The sequence below is a fragment of the Martes martes genome, assembly GCF_963455335.1.
Source record: "Martes martes genome assembly, chromosome: 9".
Classification (NCBI taxonomy): Eukaryota; Metazoa; Chordata; class Mammalia; order Carnivora; family Mustelidae; genus Martes; species Martes martes.
This window is the reverse complement of record NC_137896.1, coordinates 15,457,719-15,470,399: the sequence shown is the minus strand read 5'-3', so window position 1 is coordinate 15,470,399 and position 12,681 is coordinate 15,457,719. Positions and strand designations below refer to the sequence as shown.

Here is a 12,681-nt window from a genome sequence, read left to right as displayed (position 1 = left end):
TCCGAAGAGAGGGAGCAGGAGGACCTCGCCCACAGCCATCTGGCTGAGAGGAGCTTTCTGTGGAAGGAAGTGCCTCCTGATAACCTCTGAGCTGGCCCCCTCACTTGGCATTATAGGCAAAATGGGACTTCCCACTGCCTTCAGGGTGAGGGGAAAGATTCTCAGCAGGCCACAAGGCCTGGTATGGCTGCCCCTGACCACCTGTCCTGACTCATCTTAAACAGCTCTCCGGTCACACTTGCCTTTCTACCTCAGGACTTTTGCACATACCCCCCCCCCCTTTCTCAGAATCTTCTCTCTTCTCTTAGCCAAATTCTATTGATGTTTCAGCTTAAATGTGACTTCATCTAGGAGGATTTCTTGAGCCCTACCCCCTGAGTACTGCTACATGATGTCATGTCGCCCCATACTTCTTCTTGGCACTTCTCCCAATTGCAGTTAAATAATTACTAAGATCATCTCTTCACCATAAGCCTTTCCCACTGGACTTTGACTTCCAAGAGGGAGGGAGCCATGTCCAGCTTACTCCTGCTATGATTCCGGCATCTAGCCCAGTTCCCAGGCCCAAAGAATCCCACAGTAAATATCTGATGAATCTGTATCTTCTCCTCAGTGACACCCACCCGTTCTTCCAGAGGCAGGAACCACACTTTCTTTCTTCCCTCATGACTCAGCATGTGGTACATGTGTAGTGACTGGAAGCAACTGCCAATGTGTTCAGGTCTAGTATTAGCCCAAACCCCGGGAATTATTGGGGTGCATAGCAAAAGTCAGGAGAAGGCCATGACCTTGGTAAATACAGTTCTGTCCCTCATACCAGTCCCCTAAATTTAATAAAACCCGAATATCACCTTCTCCCTGCAGTTTAGTATAGAATAACCTGGGTTTTAACCTTCACTCTGACACCAAATAGTTCTGGAACACGCCTGAACCATTTAAGTCTACTGGGCCTCCATGGGTCCTTCTTAAAATGGAGGTAATGATACCTACTTCCTAATATTGTTCATTCATTTATTTGAATTCAGTATTTGCCATGGATCCTGCATTCTTGATGTTAGAAGCTGAGGACACGGTGGTAAAAATATAGACATGACCTCTGCCCTCAAGGGACTTGGAGTCAAGTGCTGGAGGGACAAGATTTAATCACCAGAAATAAATGTGAGGCAGCCTCAGCAGTGGCACAGAGTGCCTTGGCCGGTGGGGGAGTTCTGGTCGACCACGGACTAAGTGAACCATATGTGAGGACACTGCGCATAGTAAGCATTCAATAAAGGGTAGCTTTTTGCCAGGCCAGAATCTTTGCTCAGAGAAGCTGGCCCAGAAAGGATTAACTGGAGAGATGAAAAGAAGCCAGGGAGGACAGAAGAGCTGAGAGGGAGAGAAGGAGACTAGCTTTGATTTTCCGCCTTGGTCTGCTTGTTTGTCGGAAAGCAGGCCTCTGCCCTGGGATGCCCAGGCTCGGCTGACTTGGCCCCTTCTCTGACTCAGGAGGCCTTACAGTGTCTGTCCTTGGGAGGAAGAGAATTTGGGAAGTCTGTTCATCACTGAGGTCTGCCTCCACACCCTCTAAACCACACGCCAGAGGAGCTTCTGGAGGCCACATCTATAGCACAAGATCCACCTTCCTGGCCAGAGAGTATGACTTAATTGATGTGGACACTGAGTTTTTATAAAGTGCCTCTGATGATTCTGATATGCAGCTTGGGTAAGAGCTGTAAAACCTCTCCGCTGACCTCCAGTTAACCAGCGGGCTCCGTTCCTTTGGTCAAACCTGCAACCTGCTGTGCCTAGCGGGTGTTGTGCAGATCCTGGTGGTTACCCAGCTGGAGACTGTTCCTTTGCTGATGGAACCTCATTCTGTCCTGAGGCCCAGCTCTCCTCCCTGGGCCTCAGAGAAAGACTCCCTATGCAGGAGTAGATCCCGACTGCTCTCAGCCAGACTTCCTGTCTACCCATCTTGCCAGTGATTGCATTCAACGTGAGCATTTGATGGAATCCAGCATTGAGACCAGAGGGGAAGCAGAAAAGAGCTCCTAGTTCTTATAGAGAGAAACATGCAGAAACATAGTTTTCTGCTGCTGGCCGTTGCCGCCTGTGGAGATGACCCCTGAGCTACGGTAGCCGACTCGGTACCAGGAGGGGAGCTACTGAGAACAGAGCTGACACTGTGGATTGCAGAGCAAAATGTAGCAGGAACCTGGGCCCTTATTGGCACTGTTGAACCTCCAAGTCAACCAGTCCTGAGACTGCCCTGCCTCTGGATTCTTCTTTACATGAGATCATAAATATCCTTATTGCTTTCGTCTATGCTGTCCAATATGGTAGCCACTAGACAAACGTGGTTATTGAGCACCAGACTGTAAAGAATTAGTACCCCCCCCCAAAATGTAAAATATCTCACTAATAACTATATATTGATTACATGTAGAGATGATAATATTTTGGGTAATGGGTTAAATAAAATATATTATTAAAACTAATTTCACTAGCAAAGTTTAAATTGCCTATGTAGCCCACATTATATTTCTATAGAAAGTGCTTGTTTAGTTCACTTGGGGTTTTCTATTACTTGCAGACAAAAAAAAATAAATAAATTGTAACAAGTATAGATGTCATCATCCTGATTTCATAGTTGGAACACTTGAAACCAAGAATTTAAATGACTTGGTTTGAAAGGGTTGAAAGTTCTCATCCAAACCTTCTAAGGAAGCCAACCATTTCAGAAACCCAAGGGAAGTCTAGGAGATCCAGAGTCCAGTTTGAAACAGAGAAGAGACATGTGGACCAGATCAGGGATTCTGCCTCTGAATACAGAATGGACACTAAGAACACCACCCCCTCTGGCCAGGAACATCTACCTATTCCTAGAAGATTGTCTGAAGTCTGAACATCAGTGTCACTGGAGGACTGGACAGAGATGGAGAGAGCAGAATCATGACTAGCTCCTCTCCAGGGCATCCCTGCTGCGTCTGGAAGTCCTGACCTGACAGCCCAGTGTCTCCATGACCTAGTCCCAATTCACCCTCCCAGTTTTATCTTCCCAAATCCACCAAAGCGCAGCTTCAAAGCCACCTCCTTTAGGAAACCCTCCTGGGCTATCTTCCTTCCTCCATACTCTCATTGCTTGAGACATTTGTCACTTCTTACCTCCTATGATAGCTATCTTATCTCCATCTCATCTATTCTTGCTAATAGTCATCCCCAGCCCTTTTCTAAGTTCTCTCACACAGGGTCAGATGTTAGGATAAGATCTTGGGACAGGACCGTGGAAGTGTCATCAGCAGATTTCAGACAGCGTTTGATGGAGAATGGCAGGTAGGGGATTGAGCACCAGAGAGTCCAGGGGTCAGTGGCTCTTGTCCAGGCTCACTGGAATTGGACCAGGTAAACCAATGTACATGGTGGCGAATGCCAGGCCCATATGCCACAGATAACTATGGAGATGATCCTGAGAATAGGGCACCCACCCCAGCTTGGCTCTACCCCACCTTGATAAAGACCATGGACCCAGGGTCACTGAGAAAGCAAGCCAGGCCTGACGTGTCTTTGTGGGCAACAGAATAATGGAAATGGTTTGGGCTTTGGAAACACACGGGCCTGACTCTGAATTTTGCTTTCATTTCCCCTGCTTCTCTTTATCTCCTCCTCATCCATCTGGTCCAGTCTGCACCAGTTCTCCCTGATTTACCACAGCTGCATCTTCCCTGGTCTCTCACCTCCCCTGATGCTTCAGTCTACCCTTTGCTGCTGCCAGAGTCATCTCCTTAATAAGATGTAGATCTGACCAGGTGACACCGTCTAAAACCCTGCAGTGGCTTCTGAGTGCCTCGAGGATTGTCGTGGGTCCTCAAGTGAAGATTGTATGTGAATGATTTGGGGGGAATGCTCTTGGAATGACCTATCGGGAAGCAGGATTCAAAAGCAGAAGCTGAACTGTTGAAACCAAGGCTTCCACTGATCCCATTGGGGAGCTCTGGAGCTGCGAGGGTCCTTCAGGGTTGCGCAAGGAGGCTGGGTCTTTGAACTCCTGTATGAAGCACTCATTAGCTATGTGTTGCCAACAGAGGTGGGCAACTCTTTTTGACAGACGACAGTGCCTTCACTACGAGCCATCAGCAACCAGCGCTCCTGGCAGCAGGTGGGGAGAAGGAGGATGCTGCTCTGGAGTGGTATCTGAGGTGTCCAGCAATACCTACCATAAGGATGAAGTCAAACCCTGCACTGTGACCCACAAAGCCCTCAATATCTGGGCCCTGCCAACCTTCCAGCCTCACTGACTCTGCTTTTTCTCAGTCTCTGTGCTCCTGCCTTTTCTTGAACACAGCCTTTTGTTGTGCTCACCTCCGAGCCTTTGTACTAGTTCCTTTTGCCAGGCACAGTGTGGTTCCTGTTACCTAGCTATGCCCTGTCCATCCTTCAGATCTTAGCCTCAACACCACTTCCTCAAGGAAGCCTTCCGTGATTACTAGACCAAATCAGGTTCCTGTTACCCCCATACACTCTTCTACTTTCCCTTCGAATATCTTATCCCACTTATAATTAGCTGTCCAATGCTGGTCTCTGTTGTTAGAGCACAAGCTTCTAAAGGCAGGGGCCAAGGTTGCCATACTCACCATAGCATTGCAGCACTCAATGTAATGACTGACACATAGAAGGCATTCAGCAGATACTGTCAGCTGAGTGTACAAGTTCATGGCCTTGGACACATTCTCTTTGAGTCTATCTCTAGTCAGTAAAGTAAGCATAGCAAGTTTACTTCGCAGGGTTGCTAGAAGGTTTACATGGGTTCTCTAGCAGAGATCTCAGATTCTCAACAAATGCTGGCTCCCTTCGCTTCATGGGAAAGAATTGCAAGGTGACCAGTCATCCCAGTTTGCCTTAGACTGAAAGGTTTTCCAAGACATAGGACTTTCAGTACTAAAACCAGGACAGTTCCCAGGCAAAGCAGGATGGTTGGTTACCCTCAATCTGGACAAGAAGGGAAAAAAATGGGCATTTCATATTAGCACAATGTTCAGTGGTATGCTAGTAGAAAAGCCCTTTGGAAAAATAAACAAACAACCCTAATTTGTAGTGCTAGCCAAGTTCCATTGTGTAAATATACCCACAGTGGCTAGTCAGGCCACAGTCGAACAGCCAGCTTGCAACATTTCTGAAAATTTTAGGGATGGGCTCTTATGAACTGGTAGCAGCTGGTACCAGCACCCCATGTGTAATACAGACTTTCCCTCCTGATATCTGCAAATGTGTAACACGTTCATAGACAACTGCAACTTGGTGGGTAAGGGAGACCATTTCAATCCCAAGAAGGTCACAGGTGGAGTGGCCCTCCAAGACCATCTAGTTCAAGGCAGCAAGTAAACTGCCATCTCTTACCCACCCTGTGACCCCAACAGACATTGCTAATCAATCATGATACTGAATCCCAATGCCTTGCTCTCTGGCTTGCCTGCGAGGTGACAGCAGAGGCCCTTCTCAGGGTTCCCAAATGTGGCCACCTATCAAAGCTCCACTGTCCCTGATTTCCCAGGATCGCTGAGAGGTAACCCAAAGCAGAGGAGCTAGCAGTGCTTGTGACCAGCTTCTGGGAGCAGGGTCAGGTTACAGCGGGTATATGACAAGTCCCCGTAGCCTGCAGGGCTCCACCACCCCCACATCCAGAGGCTGCTACCTCAGATGACACCCCACAGCTCACATGATAAGCAGGGGATTCATCAAGCAAATCACCTGGGTGCCGCCAGCCCTGAGGACCTGTAGCCTGGATGGAAGTCCCTTTGCCAGCCTCTGAGTCAGCTCAATAATCCTGAGGGCCTTGGAAACCAGAAATAACTGGGTGTAGAGGAGGCAAAAGAAATCAAGGAGAGTCTAGGTTCAAAGGACCCTCCACTGGTCATTTAGGCCCCCTTTCCACGCTCAGGCCTACCCACAACCCTCATGCGCACACAGCATGTGAAACAGGCATTCTCTCACCCATAATGTCGAACACCGAGCTCCTGACCTTCTCTCTTCGAACACTTGGCCCATCTCAGGTCAGGGCAATGCTATCCTTCCATGGCTTAGGCCAAAGCCTTGACTCCTCTTCCTTTGACTCCCCCTGTCTGGTCTATCAGCAAAATCTAACGACTCTGCCTTCGAAACAGACCCGGGATTTATCTCCTTCTCTCCACTACCACTGCTGCAAGGTGGCACTCCAGACCTGTATGCTCACCCGTAACATTGCAATAAACTCACTAATTCATTTCTCTGCTCCTCCCCTTTCTGCACCACCAACTCACCCCCAAACAGTCTCTCAACACAGTAGCCAAGGGAATCCCTTTAAACAAGGTCAGATCCCGTCTGTTTTGTTAACATATAATGTATTATTAGCCCCAGGGGTACAGGTCTGTGAATCGCCAGGTTTACACACTTCACAGCACTCACCATAGCACATACCCTCCCCAATGTCCATAACCCAACCACCCTCTCCCCACCCCCCCTCCCCCCGGCAAACCCTCAGTTTGTTTTTTTGAGATTAAGAGTCTCTTATGGTTTGTCCCCCTCCCGATCCCATCTTGTTTCATTTATTCTTTTCCTACCCCCCAAGCCCCCCACGTTGCATCTCCACTTCCTCATATCGGGGAGATCATATGATAATTGTCTTTCTCCGATTGACTTATTTTGCTAAGCATAATACCCTCTAGTTCCATCCATGTCGTCGCAAATGGCGAGATTTCATTTCTTTTGATGGCTGCATAGTATTCCATTGTGTATATATACCACATCTTCTTTATCCATTAGATCATGTCACCTTTATAGGCCTTATTCTTCTCAGAGGAAAAGCCAGAGTCTGACAATGGCCCGCGAGACTCTGCATACACCGCCCGCTGTCCACACCTTCCCAGCTGGGATAGAGTATGGTGGGGCTGTGCCCTTCTCCCTGTGTCCCATCAACGGCCTATATTGTAAGGTTGTCCTGTCATAACGATGTGAAATTTGATCACTTTGTTAAGATGGTATCCATAAAGGAGTCAAATTTAATTAAAAATAAAATTTACAGGGGCGCCTGGGTGGCTCAGTCAGTTGAGTGTCTGACTTGTGACTTTGGCTCAGGTCATGATCTCAGGGTCCTGGGATTTAGCCCCTTGTCAGGCTGCATGCTCAGCGGGGAGTCTGCATGAGGATTCTGTCTCTTGCTCTCCCTCAGCCCCTCCCGCATGCTCATGCTCACTCACTCTTTCTAAAATAAATAAATAAATCTTAAAAAGATAAAAGTAATAAAACCATTGTGCATGCCAAATGGAGCCATGTCTTGCAGGCTGTGTGCAGCTCTCAGACCTCAGTGTGTGTCCCTGACGCCACACAGTCCATATGACAGTTGGCAGCATATGCTTGAATACCTCTAGGCACAGGGTGCTCTCTACTTGCCTGGAGGGAAGTGGGTTCTGGAGTTCCCACAGCCCCTGGATCATTCTACGGATTTTGCCAGGTGGTCTGGGTCAACCAACTCTGTTTTAGAGCAATGAGTAAGGGTCCTGGATGCTTTACCTGTAACCAGACCTAACTGTCCACCTACTCTGGGGCCCTGACTTCAGAAGGCATAGGAGGGGACAAGGACAGCCCTCTGGTCTATGGCAGGAAACAACTCTGTCCTGCTCAGACTGCACCCCAGCTTCAACCAGGGCCCTCAGAAAATGAGACTCAACATTCCTCACAAGGGTGTGGCAGCAAGGGCTGGTCCAGGGAACAGCTGCTGGGGACACAGAATTAGCAGTCTGGAAACAAGCGAGCTTGATGAATCCCAAGGGCCTGGCCTTGGACAGGAGTGTGTGTGCAGAGATTCGGCCAGTTGGACCCATGCAACATAGAAGGCAAGTCTGCAGAGAAGAAAGACTAATCGTGTCCACTTCCCTGTCTTGCTGAGGGTCCACCTCCTCCCCTGGGGTCCCGGATAAAGCCAAGAAGCTGTCAGGACAGCAACTCAGCCAGCTGTCACACTGGCCCCCTGGCTGTGAACGGGGACATGAGATTTTCAAGATGAGGTTAAATTATGCTGATTCTACATTCGAAATGGAATCGTGCCTGGCATGAGTTCCATCTACACTGGCAAGACTCAAGGCAGAACTAATCAAATCAAAGTCTTAGCGTGTTAACTGCTCCAAAGTCAAAAGCTAGTTTCTGTGCTTAAACGGTCTCCCCAAAACAGCTATGGTTCAGGCCCTCCTGAATTAGTTCACCCTCTAGACTATGAAGTAAATGCAGAAAGGAGAATAATTTCAGGACTTTCTAGGTGCCAGGCACTATGCTAAGTGCTTTTTCATGTATTATCTCATTTCATTGTTTCAACCATATTTTGGAGATTTTGACATCTCTAATGGAAAAAATGAAACAGGAGCTCAGAGAGGTTACGTGTGCGCCCACATGCATAGAATGAAGAAGTGGCACGGCTGGAATTGGAACCCGGATGTAGCTACTGTAAGCCGTGAGTGCCAAGTACCACATGCCGTTTTCACTCCTATCTGACTATCAGGATTGCCACACTTGATTTTTAATAGCAATCAAGAAATTTTAAATTAAAAGATGTTCCTTTTAAGTCCAAAGAAGAACCAAAAAATCCCACTAAACCTAAGCAATTAATTTGGCAGTGTAAAAGGATTCAAAGTCAATGTACAAAAATAATTGCATTTTTATGACCCAGCAATGAACAATTGGAAAAATGAAATTTAAAAATCCCATTTACAATATCATTTTTAAAACTTGTGAATTTTATTCACCACCACCACCAACAACAAAAAAAATGTGCAAAACACTGAAAACTCCAAAGGATTGCTAAGTGAAATTAAAGACCTAAATAAATAGGGATATATACCATGTCCATGAATTGGAAGGCTCATTGCCATTAAGTTGTCTGATCTCTGCAAATTGATAAATGGGTCTAATGAATTATTTTTTTTAAAGATTTTATTTATTTATTTGACACACAGAGAGATCGCAAATAAGCAGAGAGGCAGGCAGAGAAAGAGAGAGGAAAGGAAGCAGGCTCCCTGCTGAGCAGAGAGCCCGATGCAGGGCTCGATCCCAGGACTGTGGGATCACGGACCTGAGCCGAAGGCAGAGGCTTTAACCCACTGAGCCACCCAGGCACCCCAAGTCTAATGAATTATTAATCAAATTCCTATTGGTCTTTTTAGTAGAAATCAGCAAGCTGATTTTGTAATGTATATGGAAATGGAAATGGAAATGATGTAGAAGAACCCAGTCTTAAACAAGAAAAGCCAAGTTGGAGGTTTTACTCTGATTTTAAAATTTACTATAAAGCTGTAATAACAAAGGTAGTGTGATATTGGCATAAAGGCAGACAAACAGATCAACAGAAAAGATATTCCTTTGGAGAATGAATGAATGAATGAGTGAATGGATGAATGAATGAATGAACAAGGAACACATACCCCAGGCCCAGATAATGTGACACTAGGTATTGCTCATGTCCCTGTCCTGGCAAATTCACTTTGCGCCCATGTTCACTGTCAGTTGGGTTAAAATGAGCTTACGTCATCAGCTTTGGGCAAGAGAAAGAAAATTGGATCCAGAGAGCAGAAGCTTGGGTTTTTTGACCCAATTGTCATAGTTAAACATAAAAATATCATCTTTTCCATGTGTCATATGAATAAAAGCACTAACCACACGTCAAGTTCTAAGCGCTTTACTCAATCAGGGCATCATTTAATTTTCTCAACAAGATAGGATAAAAGAAAAAAAAATAGCAAGGATGGCATAGAGGAAGGGAAATATTATTTTGTGATGATTTATTTCAGTTTTGCATTTTTGCGTACGTATGTACAGAATTACGATGTGAAGTACCTGATTCATAGTGGGTTGCAAACGCCAACATTTGAACACCACTAAGTGTAGTCAAAGAGAGTTATTAAGGGACCCCTGGGTGGCTCAGTTGGTTAGGCGGCTGCCTTCGGCTCAGGTCATGATCCCAGCGTCCTGGGATCGAGTCCCACATCAGGCTCCTTGCTCGGCTGGGAGCCTGCTTCTCCCTCTGCCTCTGCCTACCACTCTGTCTGCCTGTGCTCGCTCTCTCTCTATAACAAATAAATAAATTTTTGAAAAAAGAGAGAGAGAGTTATTAAGAAGCCTGAATAGTAGAGTGCGGGTAGGATTCGGAGCACAGAACCTGGTGTAAAAACATGGTAAGCGGCAGACGCAGTTGTGATCACTGTCCGGGCCCTCCTCAGAAGCGTCCTCCTGTGTCATTGCTCAGGGCTCTGCACTCAGAAGGCCCTGCACTTGGTTTAATGCTCTGTCGTCATTACCTCGAAATTCTTCATGGTTTTGAGGAGGGGGTCCTGCATTCATTTTGTACTGGGTCTCCCAAACTATGCAGCTGGTCTTATTTTGTATAGTGGTTTATCGCTTGTTAAAATAGTTATTTATACTATGAACTTTTTTTAAAAAAAGATTTTTATATATAGAGTGAATGAGATGATGAGGGAGAAGGAATTTAACGCAGACTCTGTACTGAGCACAGAGCCCAACACGGAGCTGGAACCCACAATCGTGAGATCATGGCCTGAGCTAAAACCAAGAGTCCAAGCTTAACCAGTTACCCAGGCGCCCCATATACTATGAACTATTTAATTATCACTTATTACCATCAAATTCTATCACTGCTTCTTACTAGTTAGAGGACTGTGAGAGAGAACACAGTTACATAAACCCTCCGTTTCCTTTGCCTTTTCTGTAAGATGGGGGTAATAACAGAACTTCCCCATAAGGTTGTTGTGAAGGTTTAAGTAACACGTGTTCCATGCCAAGAGCAGCACCTGCACATAGTGAACACACCAAAAATTAACTATTATTATTACTGGCTTTACAAACAAAGTCAACCTTGCGCTTATTCTGTTTTGTTTTTGAGAGTGAGCGAGAGAGCAGAGGGTGGGCACAGGGCGAGGAAGGGAGAGAATCTTAAGCAGGCTCTGTGCCCAGCATGAAACCTGACACTGGGCTTGATCTCACGACACCGCCCCCCCCCCCACCGAGATTATGACCTGAGCGGAAATCCAGAGTCAGACGCTTAACCGACTGAGCCACCTGGGCACCCCTGGGCCTGGTTTTTCCACTGCACATTTGGGGGAAAGGACTGCCAACTAGCTGAGTGCTTCTGGAATTTAGCAGATTCCTTCGAGAATCTGAAGGCGATCTGAGGAAAAACACAGACAATCCCTGCCCATAGGCCCACATATTGCCTGCACACTGATGGGCCTCTGAGGCCAAGGCCAGGGCTCCAGGTCAAGGACCTCGGAAAGCAAAGATTACCAGTGGCCCTTCTAGTCCTGGAGTCTGTGAGTCTCTGGGTTGGGAACAGTTAGGCTGCCAAAGGAGCATTACTACTTAAGGCCTGGGTGAATGCTTGCTTTGGGGCTTTAAGCCAGCAGCTATTTTTGGTTTTGCTATATATGGCCAGGGCAGGAAGAGGGCTTATAGGTGGGGGAGGGGTGCCAGGAGGCTTATAGCAGGGTTTGGGAGCAGGAGCTCGCTGCTTGCCACCTTCCCCTCCCCAGGGGAGAGCTGGACAACTTCGTCAGCCTCCGGCTGACCGGCTGACGTGACAGGCGACAGGCGTGGAGGAGAGGGAGAGGCTGTGGAGGGGGGAGGGGCAGCGGCTTCGATGAAGCTGCACATCGAGTCACTTTAGAGCCGTGATTTTCAAACTTTTTTTGACCACGACCTGCAGTAAGAAATACATGTATGCAGACATCAGGTAAGAAATACATGCTGCGTGTAAACACAGAAGCCTTTCTACACACATTATATGTGTCCATGTATCTTCAGCTGAACAAACATTTCAGGAAACAATACTTTCTTATGCGCTGTGAAATGCTCTGCTTTTTCTGTTCTGTTCTTTCATTTTAAAAAATGCCGCTCATGACGCCCTGAACTGAAGTTACCTCCTATTAGTGCTTCCAGTTTGGAACACTGCTGTTTCCTGTGACTGCAAGGTAAGGTGGGGACTGCAGGAAATGGGACGCTTGGTCCCTCTGATCAGTACCTCCTAACACTAGGGATAAGATGCAAGCTTCAGCTCTATCTCCTGGCTGGCAGCAAGTTCTAGACCTCCTGGCTTTCGTGTACTCTGTTCCCTCAACCTGGAGCACTCATCCTCGACCCCTGCCACCTGCCTCACTCCGTACTTCAGAGGCCGGCTTGCCACTTACTCCAGGAAGCCTCCCTGAATGCCTCGGTCTGGTTAGTTGCCTGCCTTTTCCTCCCTTAGTCCCCAGTACTTTCCTGCCTAGCACCCGACACCCTATAGCATGATTTCTTGTAGATTCTATGGAAGATAGGGACCGTTTCCATTCTGTTCATTTCTACACTCCTCCCTCCCAGCACGATACTGCCAGCTTCATGATAATAACTCAGTACTTATTAGTGGAGCGAATTAATGAGAGTTAATAGTAACAATAGCAACTACAATTTATTGAGTACCCATTTTCCCCCACAAGAAATCTTAGGAGGGATTAGCATAAGTCCATTTTATTGGTGATGAAACTGAGGCTGCATGGTATGAAATCATGGGATAGGCCAAGGTAATAACCCAGAGCTGCCTGACTCCCAGCTGCTTCTAATCCCGGATCTTATTTGTCTGCGTTCTCTTCAGCTCCGTACTGGCTGGGGCAAAGGGCAGGTCCTTAACAA

General features: G+C 47.0%; 1 protein-coding gene across 2 annotated transcripts in view; it reads right to left on the bottom strand.

Moving 5' to 3' along the window:
- JPH2 (junctophilin 2) overlaps positions 1-12,681 on the bottom strand; it is a gene marked incomplete at its 5' end in the record, with an annotated part of 63,517 nt that overhangs the window by 47,232 nt on the left and 3,604 nt on the right. Inside the window, one exon of one of the 2 annotated variants that reach the window (XM_080814370.1) lies at positions 9,665-11,713. The exons of the other annotated variant lie outside the window; for it this stretch is intronic. Coding sequence (XP_080670496.1) covers positions 11,493-11,713 — 221 coding nt within the window. The 3' untranslated portion in view covers positions 9,665-11,492. Of the gene's footprint in view, positions 1-9,664; positions 11,714-12,681 lie in introns of those variants that run through there. 2 annotated transcript variants of the gene reach the window in all.